This window comes from Accipiter gentilis, chromosome 18 (genome assembly GCF_929443795.1).
Source record: "Accipiter gentilis chromosome 18, bAccGen1.1, whole genome shotgun sequence".
Lineage (NCBI taxonomy): Eukaryota > Metazoa > Chordata > Aves > Accipitriformes > Accipitridae > Astur > Astur gentilis.
In genome coordinates, this window is record NC_064897.1 from 17634745 (window position 1) to 17656666 (window position 21922).

A 21922-nucleotide genomic window follows, 5' to 3' on the forward strand; every position below is an offset into this window, starting at 1 on the left:
GGCAGTGCAGGCACAGGATGTCAGGCGGCCTCTGGCACTTGTGAAGAATAAGCAATGTGATGCTGGCGAGTGATGTTTAAAGCTGTGAGTCCAGGGCTGAGGAAGAGGCTTGGATGATAAGGAAGAAAGTGTAGAACCAGAAGGGTTTGAGGAGGGGACTTTGATAAGAGTGGCAGAGAAGGCAAAGGGGGACAGATACAGTGCTTCTGTCAAATTCAGGCTCTAGTTTGTTCCAATCCACTGCATCTTACCCCAAAGCCCCATTACTAGGGGAAGAGGAAGGCCACATGTTTGGGGGGAAGTGTGTGGGAAAAGCGCTTCCACAAATCTGAGTCAGAAGAAAGCTTGTGCAGAAGGTCAGGTGGCTGTAGTTGGCCTTTATTTTATCTCCCTGCAATAAGAACACCTCAGAGGTAATACAGGTATTGTTATACTTAAAGCATCTATGCCTCGGGGGGGGGGGGGGGGGGGGGGGGGGGGAGGAGTACTTAGCATATTACTTTTGTCTCCCAAAAGACAGAATATTGTTTAGTTACGTCTAGTTTCAACATCCCATGAGCATATACTGATCATTAGCGTGCACTCAGAGGAGGTGCTAATTGTCACCAGACACAGAACAAGGGACAGATGTTCAAGGAGGATCCTGCCTGTTCTCCTAAGGCAATGCTACAAGCAAAACATTAGAGTCAGACCTGAAGCAAAACCTGAAGTCCAAACACTTCCAAATGTTAGATGAGCTCAACCCTACATCCAACTGCAGTAGCAAAATATTCCTCAAGTCTGAAAAACTGCAAAATGAGAGGGATGTCTGGAGTAAGATCTGATCTGTTTTCCGGCCCTCTCCTGACCTTGTGCAAAAGCAACTCAGCCAGCTCTGCCTGAATGTTTGACAAATGCTATTCAACAGACTACAAGAAATTTCCAGCATCTTCAAAATATATAACTACAGCAGCACTCTGTATTCTCCTCACCTTCACTTTTTACATTTTCCCTTCAGGTTCTGAGTTTTATGTTATTAAATTTTGGTGTGAAACATTATAATAAATAATAAGTAGTAACATTTTCCATCCTAAAGATATCAAAGGTGGAAAAATATTATTGTTTCCATTTTTCTAGTGAGGAAAGTGAGGCACTAATTATTTGCCCAAGGTGACTTTGCTCAGTAAAAGATACTGCAGCAAGAGAAAGAGCAAATTAAGTTAATGTTTTGAAGGTTGGGTTTGTTGGTTTGCTTTTTTTTTTACTTCAGAAAAAGCACTCTGGTGGGAAAATGCAGTTTTAGAAAAGTGAAAATGAGTTAAAATATAATGTGAATCTAAAAGGGTTGGCTCTTGCACATGAATTTGTGGCTGTGACACAACAACAGATGAGTGATCAGTTTGTGTATAGATAATTGCAATGAGTCTAGCCTACAGGAAAAAAATGTCTTTACGCAAGAGTTCTGGACAGGGTGGAAGCGCTTGAATATTGTGGTGATGGAAAAGCTAACAGACAGAATAAGCACTCTAGACAGCTAGCCAGAGAGTGGCATGCAAAAGCACAGAAAACCTGACATGCCCTGAGCTGCTCTGGATCAGCCAGTTGCTCACAGTGAGGATTCTGCCAGCAACTGACAGCAAAGCAGAGCGTGCAAAGCCTCCATGCAGCCTGCAAGAAGACCGGTGGAAACACCTGGCTTCATTTATTCAGTGGGCCAACAGCAAAAACAGGTTCTGACTGGGGGGGGGGGGGGGGGGGCAGGTCCAGGTCACTATCTTGCCACTGCAGAACAAAGTCACTGAAAGTGGCAGTGCCACTTATGCCACATGCATAAACAGTATCTCTCTGCAGCCCCCCCCAACTAGTGTTTCCCATTGGTATTGACTTGGACAATGTCTCTGAGAAAGCCAGAAGGCATTTTCCAAACCAGCAGTTAGTGCATTTCCTAACTGAAAGCCTCTGCCACGCTGTCACGCGTGACTTAGCACACCACAAGGTGCTGCTTTTTGCACCCTATGAAAAATGTCTTACTTACTGCATGGGAAGCAGGACTTCCGCCTAAATCTTCCCATATCTGGGCAACAGTGGGTAGTAGTGCTCCTTTTGTTAGAAGAGAAAAATACTGTGCGTGATTTTGTTTTTGTTAGATGGAACTTAACAATGGAAAGCAGCAGCAGGGCAAGCTTGGCAGCCCCAGGCGCCAGACAGCTCCCCAAGAGCAGCCCTTAGTTAAGTAAGAGGATCCTGTCCTCAGGACCACTGAAAATGAGCCAGTTAAAGGTTACGAAATGTAGCCAGTAAACATTGTTCTGCAGAGAGAAGAAATTATGTCCATTATTCCACTGGCTGGGAATGGTGTTGCTTGTTCTCCACCAGCCAGTTGCGTGGGCTGAGACATGCAGCCAGCCGGAGACTGGTGCCTCTGCAGCTGAATTAAACACTGTGTTACACAGCTGCTCTCCTGATTTGCCTCGAGGCTCTTTCTGTGCTGTTATTAACACCTATTTGTGCCCGGTTAGATAGGCCTTGTCTGCACAGGAAAGACATTTGATATATGACAAGGTTACACAGGAGTTCACTACAATTTACAGCCTCTCACCTGCTACCAGGGTCTTCCTGGTGCTTTGCCCAGTCCACAGCTACCCTGCTATCGCTTCTTGTGTGGGGCTCACTGTATCCCTGCTGCTCCATCACCTCTCTGCCTGCCTGGCCTAAGATTCAGCGTCTTCCCTTTCTCTCTCTGTGTTAGCTCTCTTTTTGCCTTTTAATGATGGATTTTGCAAACCTTGGCTCCTCTTCGTCAGGGTGGCTGGGAGGGGGGCATAGGAAGGGGCTGCATCAGTCTGCCGTCACCTCTTGCTTTCTCTTGAATTTTATAAATGCATTGAACTGGATTTTTACCCAAGCAGCAGAAAGCATTTGGAAGGCCTTCCGTCAGCAGTATATAAATAAAAATGGATCAGAATAGATTGGATTGTTGCTTCTTACATCCACTTCCCTATTTTGTTTTTGACAGGTCCTGACACCCACACATACGCTCCTTGCTCAGACTCAGCTAGATCTGCTTTTTTGTCTGCTTTGAGTTTTTGGCAGGATATTCCATTCCTCATAACCTTCTTCCCTTACAGAGTTTGAGTAGCTCTTACTCTGGTCCTTTGCTCTTAGGCCTTGTGCTCGTATGCTTTCTATACTGATGGGTCTTACCAGGCCCATCACAGGGGCAAGCACTGCACCCTCCTGCAGGTTCTGAAATGGGGAAGCCACTGCTGCTGACTCCTGATCTCCTTTGCAGCTCCACCAGGTCTAACATCGTTCCCCCACTTCAGTCCACGCTTCCCACTGCAAAGGAGTGGAACCGAGCGAAGAATCTGCAACAGGTAATTTATGTAATAGATTTACCTTTTTCCACCTTGAGTTGAATATGCATGAGCAGGTCCTGATGTCTTCAAGTGCATTCACTGTTTAAAGAGGCTTGTCTCATTTTTTTCCTTGTGCACTGTTTTTAATGCTACGTATCAATCATAAATGTTCCCTGTGTGCATTCAAAAACTGGTATTTGCTATTCAAATAGCAGTAAGTTGTAACTGTTTACGCAAGTCTTGAGAAATTGTTTCTGATCCTAAAGTGGACGGGCATGCAAATACCTCTGTCATGTGTAGCACACAGCCCTTTAAAATGTGGTTTTAATATTTAGGGATGCACTCTTGAAATTCACTTTTCATGAGCATTTGTGCTGGAAGAACTTGGTTGCTAAAATGTGTGCATAAAGGGGAGCATAGAAGTGACACAAGAGCAAACTAGTAGAACATACTTTAAAAGAGAAAATCACTATTTTACAAAGCCAATTTGTAAATTGCCCAACTCTAAACACAAGCACTGGAAAGGAAACAAGCAAGTGTATGAGTCAGAGATTCCCACTTTTGCTTGCCGTGCTCAGTACCAGACACGTGGAAGCAGAAAAGCAGCCAGGCACAGCAGCAGGGCTGAACGTGGCAACAGAAGACCAACACCTGCGGGATTTTCTCTTAAACTGTGACTCTGCAACACGTGGGCAGGGACCAGGCCGAGAGCTGTCCCAAAACCCCCTTCTCTTCACAGTGCAGTACTGCTCACAGAACCACAGTGCCCCAGCGGGGCAGCCATCTGTAGAGGCGCGCTGGAGGGTCATCACACCTCCCTTACGAGGCACCCAGCAAGGCTCCGAGGAGCCTCAGTGGGGTCCCTGCCTGGCTGTGTCCTGTGACGGGGCAGACAGACCGCCAGCTCCAGTTGCTCGCCACCTCGGGCTGGCAGGCCAGCAAAGAGGCTGAGGCACAAGGGAGGGCAGCAGTGCCGGGGAGAGGTTCAGGCGGGGCAGACGACACAACGCCCGGCCCGGCAGGAGCAGGAGAGGGCAGTCAGCCACAAGCCCACAACATGGCCGACACTCCCCGCCGTCGGAGAACGCCTCACGCCTCACGCCCGGCGCCCCACCCTCTACCGCGCGCATGCGCAGCCCCGCCCCCCGCCCTCGGCTCGGGCCAGGGGCAGGCAGCCAGATGCGGGGGCGCCTTAACCGGGCGGAAGTGACGAGCAACTAGGGGCGGAAACGGTGCAGGGCGCCGCTTCCTGCTCGGCGCCGAGGCGTGGCTGGCTCGCGGCAGGTGAGGGGCGCGCGGCGCGGCAGGGAGCGCGCGCTGGGCGGGGCCGGGCCCTCCCCCCCACGCCGCCACCCCCCCTCCCCCTCCCCGCCGCGGCGGCGGCTCTGTGCCGGGCGCCCGGGGCGGCCTGGGCGGGACACCGGGGTTCGGCGGGGCTGGCGGAGGGCGCCGAGGAGGGCCGGGCGCGGGGGGTGTCCCCGCGGCGACAGCGTTGGAGAGGAACAGCTTTGGCCGGACTCGGCGGCGAGGAGCCGGGGCTCGGGCAGAGTTCCCTCCCGCCGGGCCTGAGCGGGGCCCCGTGAGGGGCTGCCGCGGGGTGTGCGGCCTGTCGCCCAGCGGTGAAACGCTTCTGGCGGCCGCAGGCTCTGTGCGTCGGGGACCCCGTCAGGTCTTGGGAAGAAGAGCTTGGTAACATGAAACGAGAGTCGTACAAGTACCGGTTTGGGTGGGATAGCAGGTTTAGAAAAGTCTTTTGTTACCTTTCGTATGCGGCTCTTCAGCGCTGAGCCATGAAGTAGGTGGGAGAACCAGGCAGGCAGGCACGGAGCGTGGAAATCTCAAGTTGGTGATGATGCGTGGGACGCTTGGACTCAGCGTAGTCCTTCGGGGATTGGGAAGGGCGATGCTTTCTCTGCGTGTAGGTTAGGTACCCTGTAGGGATAGACGGCTAGATGCTGCAGCCTGAAGGGAGTCACAAGAAAGAGAAAAAGGTGTTCAAGGTAGAGAGTTCGAGGATTCTGGGATGTGAGTTACGTCGTTTCCCCTCAAAGTTAGCTAGTGGCTTGTAATAGAGTTGTGAGGGGTTTGTACTATTCCAAGTACTGATTGGTTACCATTAGCTATCAGCTCACTTCAGAGAACACCGCAGACTATAAAAAACGTAACTTTTAGTCCTTAAGTGCATCAACACGGTTTCCTACCTGGAGTACTGGCAAATCAGTTTTAATATGGATTGCCCTTAAGTTGCACGAGGGCATGTTCATCACCCCCAAGCTGGTAGCTGTGGTGTTGTAATGATTTGTCAAATAAAAATGCGTTGTCAGTGTTTGCAAGTGAACCCAAATGCTGTTGTGATCAATGCATTTATTGTATTAATTTTTCTGTGTTCAAAATAAAGAATGAGTGAGCCAACAGTAAAAAGACCACAGGGCTACTAGACCTAACTGTACACATGAAGAAAGGCTGCTGATGGACATAGTGATCATTGTGAATCCACACCCAGCAGTGATTATCATTGTTAGCATTATTTTAGTAATCCACAGAAATCGTGTTGTGGTGAGGTTTTCCACCTTCCTTTTTTTTTTTTTTAAATTTTATTTAATTGTGTCGTTCAGATGTTGAGTGGTTGGACAGCACCTGGATTTTCCCAAAGGCCTCTTTCAAAAGAGGAGAGTTTTCATCCCTGGGGAGAGTAGGCTAATCCTCGGCTGTGCTCGCTTCTACGGTGCAGCTTCCAACGATGAGTGTGGGATAGTGCTGCCTGTGGTTGTGGCATTTCACGTGATTCAGGCAAATGTCAGCTAGGAGTTTACTTGAGATGACCTATTTATTTCATTTAGGTTGCGTGGCGGGTGTTGCTGGCAGTGATTTGCAGACTGGATTGACCTATCCTGTAGTAGAAGAGGTAGAAGCTAAAACTGTCCCTATTTCTTGCCAGTTCTCTGAAATACAGAGCCTTCCTTGAGCGATGAAAGGAAGTGGAGCGGATAGTGCTGCTCTTGCCAGAGGCAAGGGCTGGAAGCAAAGTGACTTTGGCATGTCCTTGTAGAGGCTTTGTCTGTTTCAGTTGTCCAGGGAATCGGAGATGCTCCACTCAACTGTCCCTTACTTCGACATTCTTTTAGGAAGGTTAGCTAGGGGCTGATAAGTTCTCCGGATATTTGATTATGTTTGTCTTGTCTGAGCAGTATAGCTGCAATGTAAAGGCTGCCTGATACACCTCTGTATTCCTGGGATGCTTGGGTTGGGGGGAAACGGCCACACCTCCAAAGAGCCCTCAGGCAGAAAAATGCCTGAGGCACTCCTGGAGCAGCACAGGCTGCTAGTCTTAGCATCTGCCCTTCTTCTATCACTCTGGATATTTAAAATGAGTTTTAAATCTTAATTCCCTCAGATAAAAAGTGCTGTTCTCTCAACTCAGGAGTTAATTGGCAAGAAAACTGAAAGCAGATAATCCCTTGGAACTACTCTGCAGTCTAGCTTCTGGGTTCTGGTAACACCAGGTTACTGTAGTCACTGCAGGCTCAACCTGACCAGTAAAATAGAAGGGTAGAAATTGAGGGCTGGGGAAAAATAGTACTGAGATAAGCCTGAAAGCAAGGCAGATTTTTTTAATAATTTTTTTTATATTAAAGGTAGTGTACAGAGGAAGAAGAGGATGGTGTCTGAAATTGTGATGTTTCTTGTGGCTGTGGGATATGAGCTTGAAGGGAATAATTTTTATCACTCAAAAAGCAATTTCTATAGCTAATGACCTCTGCTTAGACCCCTTCACAAGATAACCTTTGCCAGCAAATAGTCTATCCAGCAGTTTGTTTAGTGGGTTACTGATTCCCCAGGTGTCATTCTTTTGACCCAGCTTTTTGTCAGCTCCTGTCATCCAGGCCACCCTGTAGGGATATTCCTTCTAGCAAATGTGACCAGGCTTGAAGACACTTCCTTATAGTCAGTGAGTTCCCCTCTTGTCACCTTGCAGAAATGCAAGCATTTCCTTTGCTTTTGAATGTATAAAACAGGCAGGAACTGCTTTTGTTGCCAGTTTGATTTGGTTGTTGCCTTCATTAAATATCTCGGGATCGATTGTAACACAGTGCCTGTGGGGTATGGGTGGTGTAAAACTCCAGAACTTTGGAGCAGAGGGTACTGGATGTAGAAGTGAAAAACAGGACATTGCTAGTTAGGGTTTGTGGCAGTGAGATGTGGCAATGCTTAGATCTGCAGCTAAGGTTGCTCTGCAGGAGACTGAAGCTGATTTTGCTTCAGAAAATTTGAAAGAAAAATTAACTGGATTTTTTAATTTTTTAAATTTTTTTTTTAAGGAAAGTGCTATGTTTTTGGAAGCATGTATTTGTTGCTGTGGTCTGATAGTAAGATTGAGCAGCTCTTCATTTTTCTGAACCAAATGTTCTGCAGGAAGCTCTACAGCAGTGTTACAGATAGGCTGCTTTTGAAACTCCAGTATTTAAGAGAACTTACTGCTGGGAAATGGCCCGCCAAGGGACTTTTGGCATAGCCAGTGGCTTCCGTGTACTTCAGTCATACAAAACCAAAGTACCTTCACTTAGGAAATTGAATGAAGAGCTGTGTCTGGATGTTTGGGCTGGGATTCTCAGTGTTACTTTTGATGTCTGTATTGTAGGTGTAGCTAAGCTATTTGCTTCGGCTTCTTTTATAATAAATAGTGAGAAGAACGGAAGGCAGACAATCAGCACAGTGCTTTTTGGTCAGTTGTAGATACAGTTGACTTAGATCAATTGTTCATTAGAGTGCCTGATTGCCTCCATTAATGAAGAGAGCCAAAGGTGACAGTTGCAGAGTGGGTTATCTGATTAACTTTAGATATCAACATCTGTCTGTCAAAATGAGCTTTATGTATCCAGCTGAGGGAAATAAATTTCAGCCTGTGTTTAGAGGACGGGGCTTTCTCAGCAAGGTGATGCAGCCTGCAGCTTGGTGCCTCATGGCAGTGAGGGCTGCTGGCTGCTTTGCAAGGCAGAGCTCTGCGTTGAGAGGAAAGATTGTCTTGAAGACAGTAGTGGCTTAGAGGCCATCTTAGCTTGTGGAACTGAGAGGACTGAAGTGCACCTCTAAATTCTTTTAAGTCTCTACCTTTCAGATTCTCCTTGAAAAATAATGTAACAGCATTCTGTCTTCTGGAGAGTTGATATCATTTGATTTTATGTGATCCATCCTTAAATGTCAGGTATTTCACAATTTGCCAGGGAGTTGCTATATGCTATTGTAAAGCTGGGCTCCAAGATCTCAAATTTTGATCCCTTCTCTTTAGCCTAAGTGGAATGGGGCAGTGTAGTATGTGACAAACCAACAAATCTAAGTGGCTCTGAGTAGTTTTTAGGGAAAGTGAGGGTCTCCAGTTGAGAATGATCACTGAGTCTGTTGATGTATTGGTTCAGGCCCACGCTTATTTGATCCAAGAGACAATGCTGCTGGTGGGAACCCAAATTCTCCAATTCATGTGCAGTAGTTACCTGTTAATAATGTCTTTTCCTTAATGTCATATTGCTCATAGATTTAATCTGTCTTTAATAGCTACAGTAGCTACTGTTTCTTTAAAAGCATTGTGTCTGAGCCAAAGGTGTTAACAGGCTCTGGCTTCTTGAGAAAGGGCTGCCTTAAATACTGGGCTCCCGCTTTCAAAAATAGATTTTTGACGGGCCAGTGCTTTTCCTTTGGTAGCTCTGAGTGCTCAGGAAGGACCACATACAGGTAGCCTTTTATTCCAGAAACAGCAGGATGGGACAAACACATAAGCAGCAACGGGTGTTTGGTGGTATCTGACACAGCCTGTGTCCTAGGGAGACATGTTCCTATCAGGCACCCAGTTTACATAACCTGTGTCAATAGGCTGCTCTTTTGTTGCAAAACAGCCTATTTATTGTGTTCCCTCTGCAACTTAGGGAATTAACTGAAGAAAAAAAAGTCTTGGGGTTTTGGATGCACACTTCATACCAGAGTCTCTCTTGCTGTTTCCGAAAGTGAGTTTCTTCATAGCATTACCTTAATACCTTTTTCTAGTACAATGACTTAAACGGCTGTCAGTGATAAGTAGATTTACCTACCAAAAAGGCACCTAGCACTCTAGCTGACATCATGGTACAACACAATGTTCTTGCGGTACTCGGATGTGTGAGGTACTGCATATATGGTAACGGCCAGTAATTCCACACTGTTTGGATATGGAGAACTGAGTGGTGTTATATCACTGGGTAGTTAGTGGCTGCTTACCAGTGCAGCAAAAAAAGCTTCTCCTTTTCCCGCAGCTGCTGGAACAGATGAGGTGAGACTGCTTCAATGATGGAATGCACTCCTGCCCTTTCCAAGCAGAATATCGGCCCACAAGGCCAGGATGTACGGTGTGTGAAATGCAGTGCGAACCCCTGAGTCCTGCTGAGTATCAAGTCAGACTCCTCAGTGCTCCGGTGTTTCTGCAGGGCTGTGGTATGATATGGGAGGCTGACTCCTTTTGAAAAGATCTTGTCTGTTCAAGCAGTCCCATATCAATGATCAACTGTTTTAAGTATTGGCATGTAGCAGGAGATGCCTTGTAGGATTCATTTTCTACACGGACTTTGTTGTTGTTGCTCTTCTGAGGTAATGCTGAGGACAGGCTGAAGGTATGAGGTTGATGAGACTGAGTATCTGTCTTTCTAAAGCTGGAGTAGAGGAGCAGAAATAGCTTTTACAGCTGTGGCTAGGTTAACTTTGTGATGTAGATGTGGCCCTGATGTATTCCTGCTGCTCTGAGAGGGAGGGAGAGCAACAGCTTCTAAATCTTCTCACTTTCATGCGCCCCTTGCCACTCTCTGTGCCTGGGGAGCTCCAGCTGCCCAGTTTAATTTGCTCATTGAGAGTGGGCAGGGTGGGACAGCTGGAGTGGAGAGCTCTCTTGCTCCAGAAGTGGTACTGGGAGGTAAAATCCTAACCGATGCCAGGCCCTCCAAAGATGGAGAAACCCCACTCTTCATAGCTTTGTCTAAAGTAGCTACTGCAGGTCTTGAGACCCAAAGCAGTAATGTCTACAACAGAGTTTGAGGATGCTACTAGAAGAGACGTCTAGTAGCATGAGCACTCTGGTGGAGTACAGCCTGCTATGGGGCCTAATTATGGTCTTATTAATGCTTTCTTTCATCACTGCCTTCCAGCCTTCAGATGGTGATTAGACCTATTTATAGGGGCAGACTTCCTTAATATTCAGCACAGTGCACCTCTTGCCAATCAAATCAGTACCATCTGCATCTTTGATTGCTGCTTAATAACACTGTAGAACATGGTTAATTAAAAAATATAAATAGACTTTTCATCCTCTTAACTTATCAAAGTGCTTCTCTCCTCCTCCCTTCCCCTCCCTGTCCCCGTCCCCCCCCCCCCCCAAAAAAAAAAAGGTAAAGTTGGCTTAGCGTAGGGACTGTGGTGAACCTCTCATCTCATTGCTGGAAATACATCCTCACATCCTCCTCTCCTACCCAGGACAGTTACCTCTTGTGTGCTCTGCTGGAGGACTATATTTCAACCCCTCCAGTGAATGTCAACACAGGGCAGAATGATCATTTGCTGCATAAAATAGAACTTACATCTAGGCTCTTGTGCTGCATTTACCACCAGAGTGTAAGCAACTTCTAGCTTTCATTTCAATTGCGTGTTTACATCTGTGTGAGGGCATGTGCACACACTGCCTTATGCTGTCCCTTAACAGGAGGAGCATATGCAATGACGTGTTTTGCTTTTCCAGCATTTTAAATCTCTTTTTTAACTACAGTTCCCTGGCTTTGCAGCTGGTAAACTCATAGGAGTATGCTTTATTTGTGGAGGGCAAGGTGATACAATTATCTTTTTTTATTTTTTCCTTGCAGGAGTTAGTTCTGATGTTTTGTTGGAATGGCCTCTAGGCAAGCTTGTAGTACAACCAAGTATGACTTGAATATGCCAGCAGATTTGATCATGATTTGAAATTTTGTGGGAAGCCTATGTGGAAAGTAGAGAATGAGAATGATGTAGTAGTAGATTAAGTATAGTACAGTACTACGGAGTACCATAGTTAAGTGTACAGTAGTAGAAGTTTGTGATGAGACACACAGCAGACATTGTAGCAGCTGCGAGCTTTGTGAGCTCTAAAAGCCACATTTGGGTATTGCGAGCAATGTGCTGATGTAGTACACTAGACTGGAGCAGAGGAAAGTGAGAGTAACAGAGGTCTGTTATTGTCAGCCAGGATGGGATGGTGTTGTGCAGATAAACATGATAGAAAGTACTATGTGTAAGAAATTACTGTCAGTGAGGAATTTGAGATGACTTCTTGCTATGAACCAAGTCATGGATGTGACTTTCCTCTATCAGAGGGGACAGCACCTTGTGATAAGCTATGCCCAAAGCTTGTCTCTACTCCATCGTTTGAGTGTGTTTAATCTTAACCCGTAGTTCATTTGTGACTTTGTCTGTTCCCACTGTGGAACCACCCTGGTGGTGGTGGTGTAGTGGTATGTGGTAAGGGATATGCAGACTTGTGTTTTACTGCATATTGCTGATCTCTGCATCCTTGCAGGTGGCTACAATGCATTGATCTTTTATTAGGGTCCTACAAAGGAGAGACATAGGGCTGAAGATAGCCAGTCACTTCTTGTTGGAGAGGTTACTCCATGTGGGAATTAAAGGTCTTTAGCTCATTCTGCCTGTCCAATGCAGTGACAGAAGCAGCAGCATTGTAATTGCTGAAGCAGCCCTTGTATCTTTGAAGGATACACACTGATTTTTTCCAAGGTATTTAAGTCCTCTTCTCCCCTGAAGCCCCTTTCTGTAATCCCTTGAAGCATGTTAAGGAAGCAAGTATTGTTGGTGGCTTGCTTTATTCTCCCTTTATTTTCATAGCAAAGCATGTATCTGGTAAGTGCTTCTATATAGCTTTACAGTCTCTGCCTGTGTTGAGGGCAGCCAAATTATTTTCTTGTATTGCCTTTGTTTACATTTCCTTGAAAAATTAAGATATTTTAAGGTTGTGGGTCTTTTTGTTTGTAGATAATCATCTCAGTGATTACTCCTCCATAGAGCAATATTTTTTAAAGGACTGTTGCTTCTTTTATTCTGTTTGCTCCATAACAAGTTCTCTTGGGCTTAGCCTTGACATAAGAAGTTTTATTCTTGGGTCCAGGGGGAAGTAACCCAAGAGGTGAGCAAAATAAGTGGAGTGTTTCTCTACCTACCCAGAGCAGTGAATTGTATACTTACTTCTCTGGGTTCAGAGCTGCAAATTTCTATGTAGCCATCAGAGTACTAGACTTGGCTGTGATGATTGAACAGTATGACCAGTTGCTGGTGCCAGATACCTGAAAGTCCTGGAGTGCTCAGCCTGTATCTATCCTGGTGTAAGCCTTTTGGAAAGGTGAGACAGTCTGGTGGAGGCTGATGTTGTGTTTCCCACTGCTGTTGTTTCGCTCAGCTTTTGCTAGTGTGGATGTTGGAACTGAGAAGGACAGAGCAGCTTTGGGTGCAGAGGGATAGCCATCAGCCCTGACAAGCGTTGTACCAGCTTGCTTGAGGTTAAGGCATAGACAGCTTAAGGCAAAAGTGTGAATCTGAGCAGTTGCTAGCTCTCGTCAGAACTTCTAAATCAGGATATGGCACTTGTAAGCAGGTGGTGCAGTGAGAAATCAACCTTTTTCTCTTTGTTTGCAGTTTAATAAGGCAAATGAGGTTATTATATAACACCAGAGCACATTTGTGTTGATCATTAAGGTTGACATAGAAAAAATAATTGAATAAATTGTGGCTGGAGCCCCCAGATGTTCCAGCTCTTTTCCAGAGCCTCTTTGATCACCAAAAAAGCACTGTGTTGCCGTTTCTTCTGCCTTGTGTGACCCACAGGTGGTCATACCACTAATGATTAAATCTCTTGGGTGATCTGACATCTGCTTTTCTAAATCATACTTGCTTTGGGGTTTTATGTGCCCATTTCTCACTGTAACATCTGAATGTTTCATGTTGGCTGTCTTAATTCCAGGATGCTGTACTTTCTGCTGAAACACACCAGCTCACTCTTTAAGATTCAGGAGTCATACTGGAACCAGTTTGTTGCTTTGCTGAAAGCCACTTCCATGTGTAAGATATGAACAGTTTATTTGCACCTTTGGTGTCTATGTTACATAAAGGCTTGACATCCATTGGGCAGGGTGGGAGAGTTGAGATATTTCTAATCTGCAGCACTTTGTTTTTTATGTAATGCCTAATTCTGATAATGGAGCATGGCAAGGAAATGTGCTGCTTCCTTCTCAGTGCACTGGAGGTTGAGATAAAGGAAGAGTCGGTCTTGCTGAGTGACATTCAGTCTTTGCTTTCCTTCCTGACTTTTGGGAATATTTTGAATTTTTCCTTTTAAAATCTTCCTTGTTCCTGCAGTCCCTGCCTGTTGTGGGAAGCAATTCTGCTTTTATTCTAAGCATATGGTCAGGACTTTACTCAAAGTGTTTGTAAAACTGGCTCGTTTCTCCAGTTAGTTTGGTCACAAAAGGTAGCATGTGATTTTGCCTGAGTCTAGTCATTTAGAAGGCTGTTGCTGGTTTTCCTCTTTATTGCTATAAATCTCTAATTTGTTACCTTGCACAGAAAGAATTGTCTCTTGTAGCTGTCTCTGACAGCAGTTCCCACAGAGTCTACCACATTTCTCTAACGTGTTTTTTTAGAAAAGGTGAGAATCTGGAGCTCATGTGAGAGGCTGCACCGAGAAGCTGTGAAACTGAAGTTTACTGACAGCTGAACTGTGACAGTGCAAGCAGGAGCACCTGGGGCTTTTCCTGCTTTGCCCTACTACTGTGTGTTCCTCCCTTTGCAAGGAAGCAGTGGGTCCTGAAGAACAGTCTGTGGCTCTTGAGTGTGAGGAAGGAAACAGTTTGGTAGTAGCTGGGGGAGTGCTGCTTCTGAGTGTGAGTATCTGTCAGTCAGCAGTTAAACTGAGTTTGGCTTTAGAAAGGTCACAAAGAGAATTAGGATTGGTGAGAGTCTGGGAAATCATACTGGGGCTGTATAATCTCATCTGGCCTCTAGAGGTTAAAAGCTTGACCTTCTCATCTTGTGGGGCAGGATTACCATTACATCGTAATGGTTTTGATAGTGAAGCAAGTTTAAGAAGTCCCCTTCTTGCTCCTGCTTCGCACTCTGTTTCATGACTGGGCAATTACAGCTGTTTATCTGGCTGTGGTAAATTGGGTCATTGAACTGATCTGAGTTAAAAATAGGCATACCAACCATCAGCAGCATTGATGCAGCAAAAGAGTTGTGACCAGTGGTGGGGAGGATTGTAAACTTGTTTTGCTGTCAGAGCCAGAGTATCTCCTAACTGCGCACTCGCTGTGTTATCTGGTTGCTTTGTTCTGCATTGTCAGTCCAATAGTAGATTTGAAAGCAAAAGGGTTCAAGCTTGGTTGTGGTCGGCAGTTCAAAAAATGCCATCTCAAAATTAGCTGTACTTCTCTCAGATTAACTTGTATGCTTTACAACGCTAAATAATAATTTCCTGCCTGCTGAATAGGCCCAGTCAAGAAGACTAATCAGTGTGCAAACATTGCTGCTAAAGAGTGTGGATGCAGAGTCTGGTTGCCAGTGATGCATGAAGTGAAACAGGATAGGTCTAGGCTTCCTGCAGCAGAGCCAGGTCTTCTGATGGATGGGCTTGATTTTGCAAATTTGCAAATCTGCGGAAAGGCTCCTAGGTTTCCTCCTTCTTTTACCTCCCATATGATTCATTATTAAACACCCTCCTACCCACTAAAAAGACAACCACAACAAACCCACACCCCCCAAAAAAACCCCAACCAAAACAACAGCCACATCACATTTACAGAAATTCTTTCCTAACCTGCTGTGGTAAGATCAGAAAGGACAAATCTGGAGAGGGTGGATGGTGTTTCTTAAATGTACAGGACTGGCTACAGGCAAGTCTAATCTGGTATCTTTTCATTTTGTGAAACAGGATAAGGAATTTAAAGAATATGTGAAGACACCTAATTTTCACCTATTAAACAGTTGTTTTATGCTGTAACTATCTCTTCAGGCTCTTGTTTTGTGAATTCCTCCAGTATAGGCTGTGTTTCTATGTTATTTTCAGCCTGCTCTGCTGTACAGGCTGGAATACAGTTTGCACATAGCAGTGGTCCCTGGACTAGCTCCTGCAGACCTCCAGGTACCATGGAGTTAATGTGTTGTGTCCCGAGGTATCTCTGTGTTTCAAATAACTTACTTTTTGATCCTCTGTTTTGCTTCTCTTCAGCTTAATGAGTATTTCCTTATATGGATGTACAGCACTCTGCATGATGAAACCCTGTAATAAGCAGCTGTAGACTGTTTTTTTACAGTCTGAATGAGCAAGACACATGGAGAAAATGAGTTTGAAGGGAGTTGTGTAGGCCTAGTAGAGTTTGGGTTAGAAAACTATATGGACACTCCACTCTGTCCATTAATCAGGCTGTCCTAACAGTAACATATTTATGAGTTTACAATTTCTAATGTGCTCAGAGAAATGGATTTCTTCTCTATACCCTCCTCTGTGTCCCAGGAACTTTTTTGTTATTTTTGTGAGCAAAAACATGGGAGGCAGACTATTTGGGAATTGCTGAGAGAGAGGTGAGCAAGGCTGGCAGGATGGAAACATGGGTGATGTATAGCCTTCTCCTGGCTGAATTATGGAGCAGTGGTATTGGCCCAGCTGCATCCAGGAGCATGCATACTGCTCTGGTGCATGTGTTGAACACAACTGAAAGATTTCAGTGACCGTTTAGGTATTATATGTGAAAGGATCCTAAAATAAGGAGGCTGCTTTCAAGACAGTTACTAAGGAAAAATCCAGTCACCAGAAGCAATGAGCAGCTCCGGGGAGTCTCAGAATGGAAGAACTCTCATTAACCTACTTGGAGCAAGGGCGTGTGTGCACATGCATGCCCTGTAATGTCATAGCTGCTGTTCTTGGAAGAAAGCTGTGGTTGTGTTTCTTGGAGCAGAAGTGTAAGATGAAATACTGCATTTTGCTAATAGGGTTGAATGACCTGAAATATATCCATCTGGAATATGAGAATGGAAGGAGGAGACAGGGTGATTTCTGAGGAGTCTTATCGCCACCCTGAACTGACTTTGCTCCAAAGTGTGGTCTTTGTTTTCAGCACAGTACTGAGCAGAGATTTGTTATGTATCATGCTAAAAATGAAATTATGGTTCCCAAGAGCATTCAGATAAGCAAGAGACTCCTACCTCCCTGTAGCTGCCTTGGATTTATTAAAAATCCAATATGTCAACCTTACTACTTGTGCCTTTCTCCTCAGCTCACTGATTTCCGTTGCAAACGCTTTCCTAAAGTAATGAGGGGAGCAGAGAGTGGAAGTCCCTGAATAAAAGCTGTGATAAAATGGAAGTGTGTTTACTGTAATGACTTATTTGCTCTTTTCTTTAGGCACAATGGCTACAGTAGCCCAGAAGCACTTTTTGGAAGGGCAGACGTACTCAGTCCCACTGATCCAACCGGACTTACGCAGGGAGGAGGCTGTTCAGCAAGTGGCAGATGCGCTTCAGTATCTGCAAAAGGTGTCTGGTGATATCTTCAACAGGTATGGTGCTGTCACATGGGGGTTTGGGGTGTAGCATTCAGCACTAGGAAACAGAGTGTGGTGATATGGTTGAAGCAGTGAAAGGGCATTGCATTGGCAAGCAATGGAAGTTCAGAAAAGGGATAAAGAAGGATCAGATGCACTTCAATAAAAGTTTATTGGATTCAGGTCTGTCAAAGTTAAGCGTAATGAAATGGCTACAGTTAGCCTAGAGGTTGTTTGTTGTTAAATTTTTATTCAGGGGCAGACTCCCACAAATTGCACTACTGCTTCTGCTGCAGTTATCCTTTATTCCTTCCTGCTCATGTTTTAAATGGGAGACTTTCTTATTTAGACTATCTTGAGGTTATATCTTTTTGAGTCATTGTAATTGAAGCAGTGGAGTAGAAAATGTCTCTTTGTTCTGATCTCTGGGACTTACAAACAATTCTCTTTGGGCTTCTGGTGTTTTGTGCTTTTTTTTTTTTTTTTTTTTTTTTTTTGTATGTTGGGAGGGCTGAGCACATGAGAGTGTCTGTTCTTCTCGCCACAGTCTCATAATCCATCTAAACTGATCTCTTCAGGGATTTGGCCCAGACTTGCCACCTCTTGCATATGGTCATCTTTAGGATTGGATCTGTAAGACTACCTATATAGCAAATCAGAGACATTCTTGTGTTTGCCTGCAAATGATGGTAGAGAGCGTGGTGCCTTTTTTCATCTGATGCCATCTTTGATATCTCAGTACCCTGAGATGTTGTGTCATATCATTGGTACAGAAACAGATCAGCATTTATCTTCTCATAGCCTGATTAGCAAAAGCACTTGCTTTGGCTTCAGTTGGGATCATGACTACATAGGTTGATTTATTGTGGTATGAGCAGGACCATAGCATTCTTTCTTCTTTTGAGTTTTTTGTTTTTTTAAAGGAAGATTGAAGTTCTTCGATTTTTGATAGTGACACTTTGAAGAGCAGCCTCTGGTAAAACGGTAGTCACTAAGGCTGAGCTCAGGTCACTGAGGGAAATAAAGGCTTTTCATTGGAATAGTCTTTACTTGGGCAAGGGCTGTGTGTAGGCTGGATCAGGTTGAACACAAGGTCTCATTCTTTTGTGCACTTCTCAGTATGGGAATCCTTCATGATATAAGGCTGGGACACTTTAGAAAGTGTCAGAGCTGCCAGAAACATGTGGAAGGCACCTCTCAGACTTTGAACTGGTTGGCAGTGCTGTCTCTTTCTCTGGGGCAAGTAAAGCTATTGATAAAACAGGAATGGTTCTTTCTCTGTCTGATTTTTTTTTATTATTATTTTTAATTTTTTTTTCCTCCTACTCACTGCTCTCTAACACAGTACCCTGTAATTTCCCCAGGGAGACAAGTCTGCTGTTTTGCATGCAAGTCACTCCTGAGTCCTGAACAGTGACTGTGATGCTGTTCCCTTGCTCTTTGGTGCACTCATGACTTTTAATTACCAATTTTTTCCAACAACAGAGGAGGCTTCATTGGGCTCTTTGTTTGCTTTGCCTTTCCTCTGAGGTCTCAGCTCTCTGATATAATTAATAACGATTTAGTAATTACGCAGGCATCTGATTAAAAGTTCCATGACCTTGGTTGTTCCATGCCAATCAAGTGGCAAAGCTTTCAAGGTGAGAAGTTTGCCACTTAGTGAAGAGTGACCTTTTATCTTCCCTTTCCTGAGATAAGGCAGCTCTGTCTTCCATTTCCAGGAAGGAGCTGCGTTATCTGGGGAAGCTGGCTGTTCTGATCTGCAAAACAGCAGCTTGCAATGTTGATGGAGAGGAAACTTGTTCAGTGTGGCAGACTCAGCTGAGTGTGTCAAACTCATTACTTCAGTACTACAAAGATGCAGGTGTTCTGGGGTTGTTTTGTGGGAACAGTTGGATTGGTACAGTGCTTTTGAGAGTGGCAAGCCAATTCGTAATTTGTTGAAGGTGGAGTGAAAGAGCATCTCTTACTCTCTGGAAAGAGGAATCTTTCTGCAACCAAATCTGTTTTTCCATGTTAGCCGATCAAAGCTTCTGCTTTGAGTTGTTGCTGACATGACAGCTGAAGGCAACTGTGGTACTGTTTTGGTTGTAGAAGAAATATTCCCTGGGCCAGTTAGTGGCTGTGCCGAAGCAGCAGTGGTGAAAAGTGCCTGTGGATTCAGTCTTCTCAAGGGAACACAAGACAGACATCTTTGCATTTGGAGAATTGGGCAAGAGAAGATAAGCAGCTTTCCTCCCCTTCCCCCCGGTTTGGGGAATCTGGGAAATAACCCATGAGGCAAGTCTGTGCCAAGCTGTCGTCTTTCCAAACGCTCTCAAACAAGCTGACTTGCTTTTAAGTTTAGCTATGGCAAGGTACATGGTGAATGAGGCACTTTGCAGAGTTCATTAGTTTGTAGAGAATCGAGGGATGTGCAGGTGCAAAAAAACAGCTAAACTATGGCTGAGACCCGGAGCAGATACACTGGGAACAGTCTTGGAGAGTAGGTCGAGCAACTCATGGCAACTAAACCTCCTCTGTACCTTGCTAACAGTGCACCTGGACTGTGATCTGGAATCACTAAGAAAGAGCAGGGGGTAGCTCAGCATCCCTCTCTGTCATATTCCTAACCCTTGGGATCAGGGGCCCATCCAGCCTCTTCTGTGTGGAGAACAGCAAAGTACCACATCCTGCAGAGGCTCTTGGCTGCTGGGCAGTACAGGGTGATGTCCTAGGTCAGTACTGTCAACAGTCCTGTCCTTTTAGGAAGTCCTGTCCTCTTGGTGCTGATATCAGTACTGTGAGGAGATGAAGAGGCTGCACGTACTTTTCAGGGTTATGTTTTGGAGTAATGGAAGTTTTAACCTTGTGTATGTTAACTGAATTCATGTAATTAATCTGCTGTGGAAGCTGCAGTAAAGATCAGATTCATCGCCTGTAGCTACTGAGACTTAAATACATATCATTACTGCTTAAAACATAAATATTCTAACATAGCCAATCTGACATAATATCTATATGAGTTTAACTCCTGGACTTCTAAGGAGGGCTTTTGATACAGGTCACAGGAAGCAGAATGACCAATTTAAACACTCACTTAACCAGTAGTCTTTCATCTATTTGTTTCATCATTACCAGCATTTTCTGGGTGAGAGCTTGTGTTGGAATCGTGTGCTATGGAATTTTTTACAGGCATGTTGTTCTAATAAGTACTTCAGACAGATGATGGGTTTAGCTTTCCTGAGATGCCCCCTGGTTAGCTAGGCTTGCCCTTTGGGATTTCCCAATTTCTGAGGAGAGTTTTTGTTGCCAGGAGGTGTTAATAACCTCTAATATGTCAGTTCATTATTCGGAGTGTACACTTTTGTATAACAGATTTGTGGAAAATTGCCTATGCAAGTTATCTCATGGAGTGTTACAGCAGTAGAAAGAAAACAAGTACTCGGGGTTGGAATGTTGTTATCAAGGTCCTGGTCACCTTTTCCTGTGATCCAACCGCAAGTTGTCCAGTATACAAAATTCGTCATCCTTGTGCTTCTTTTTTTCAGTTTACGGAAGAATTTCTGGGTTGATCTTTTTAAAGATCTTTATTCAGTGTCTTTTGCTTGTCTGGGATAGTATTTTGCTAAACAGGCATACCTTTCTTGTTCCTCTGCAATTGGATTCAAATGAATTTCACATTAAATATTTTAAAAGGCCTTTAATATTAAACAAAGGTTTAACTGAGAGCCACACTTCTGAAAGCAGTAGTTGGAAAACAAAAGCACTGTGGTAATGCTGGTAAGCATGAGGACACATCCTGGTAAGTGTGTGATTAAGGAAGGTAAGGAGTGGCTGGCTGGGCAGCAGAGCCTTAAGGGATGTTTGGAACAGGAGCAGGGTTGAGATGCGAGTAGTTCTGAAATGGAAAATACAAACAAAACCTTAATCATGAGATGCATTTGGGTGTTCCCCTGCTTCCTTTAAACTTATTACTGTGATTAGTCACGGTGATCAATAATGGAAATGGGTGACTGAATATATCCATAAGAATGTACTTCATTTAGGAGGTCTGTGGAATGTATTATTAAATGTTCAGGCAAACTTGCGAAGAAGGGTCTTGCTGCAAGCTGTACTGTATTGTTTGTTGTGCACTGTGGCTCTAGGATGCAGCTTGGAGCTTGGACACTGAATTGTAGCTGTTCCTCTGCTGGCTGTAAGGGTTTGATTTTACTAGGAGGAGAGCTGTCAAGAGGGCTCCATCGTGATGGGTCACCATTCAGGTGACTTTACACCAGTAGGCTGGCTATAGCACAGGGAATCAATTTTTCTCCAGTTAATCTGAGAGTGATACAGCTCTTGTTAAGCAGCAAGTCACCTCACAGTACTCTGAAATTGTCCCAGAGGTCATCTGAGAGAGGATGCTAGGTCTAGTTTAGTTTCAGATACCTCTCTTGAGAGTCTGTAGGAGCAGTCATTTGCTGCCAGGAAGATTAAGCAGAAACAGGGAGGTAAAGGAGTGAGCAGATGGTCCTGCAGACATGAGGACATGGAGCATGGGGAAAACAGGGAGGAATATTTTGCCTGCAGATATTTGTTATTCTTGTAGAGGCATGTCCAAGTAATGTGGATTTTTTTCCTTAAGTGTAGCACACACTTTGTAAGAAACTGCTCATTTGTTTTACCTCTCATGGTTATCTGGGAGCTAAATTTGAAAGCTTGTAAAGATGTAGCTTGAGAGAAGTCCCCAAACTATTAGGAAGACTTTAGGAGGTGTCATATGAGGGTCAGCTCAGCATACCTGGAAGGTTGGTGGCAGCTGGCAGTAGCAAGCATCCTATGCCCTCAAAAAGAGGCAAAGGGATAGTGTGACTGTTCTGCAGGAGTCCAGATTGCAACTCTTTCTGGATGCTGCTAAAATCCCTAAGTTTAAAATCCTGTGGGATCTGAGGCCCAGGCTTAATTCAGATGCCTTGACAGCCTATGGGGTGGGGCAGTGGGTGGAAAGGGGCAGAGATAGGGCTGTCACAGCTTGAA

The 21922-nt window shown here is 44.8% G+C and overlaps 1 protein-coding gene across 6 annotated transcripts in view; it reads left to right on the plus strand.

Moving 5' to 3' along the window:
- The first annotated feature begins 4529 nt into the window (after positions 1-4529).
- Positions 4530-21922, plus strand: part of WASHC1 (WASH complex subunit 1) — a 46539-nt gene continuing 29146 nt past the window's right edge. Inside the window, exons 1-3 of one of the 6 annotated variants that reach the window (XM_049822677.1) lie at positions 4738-5363; positions 9620-9757; positions 16786-16939. In XM_049822677.1, the coding sequence (XP_049678634.1) occupies positions 16791-16939 (149 nt within the window). In that variant the 5' untranslated portion in view covers positions 4738-5363; positions 9620-9757; positions 16786-16790. Of the gene's footprint in view, positions 4623-4736; positions 5364-9619; positions 9758-13336; positions 13449-16785; positions 16940-21922 lie in introns of those variants that run through there. The other 5 variants (XM_049822676.1, XM_049822675.1, XM_049822678.1 and 2 more) reach the window with 5 other exon arrangements.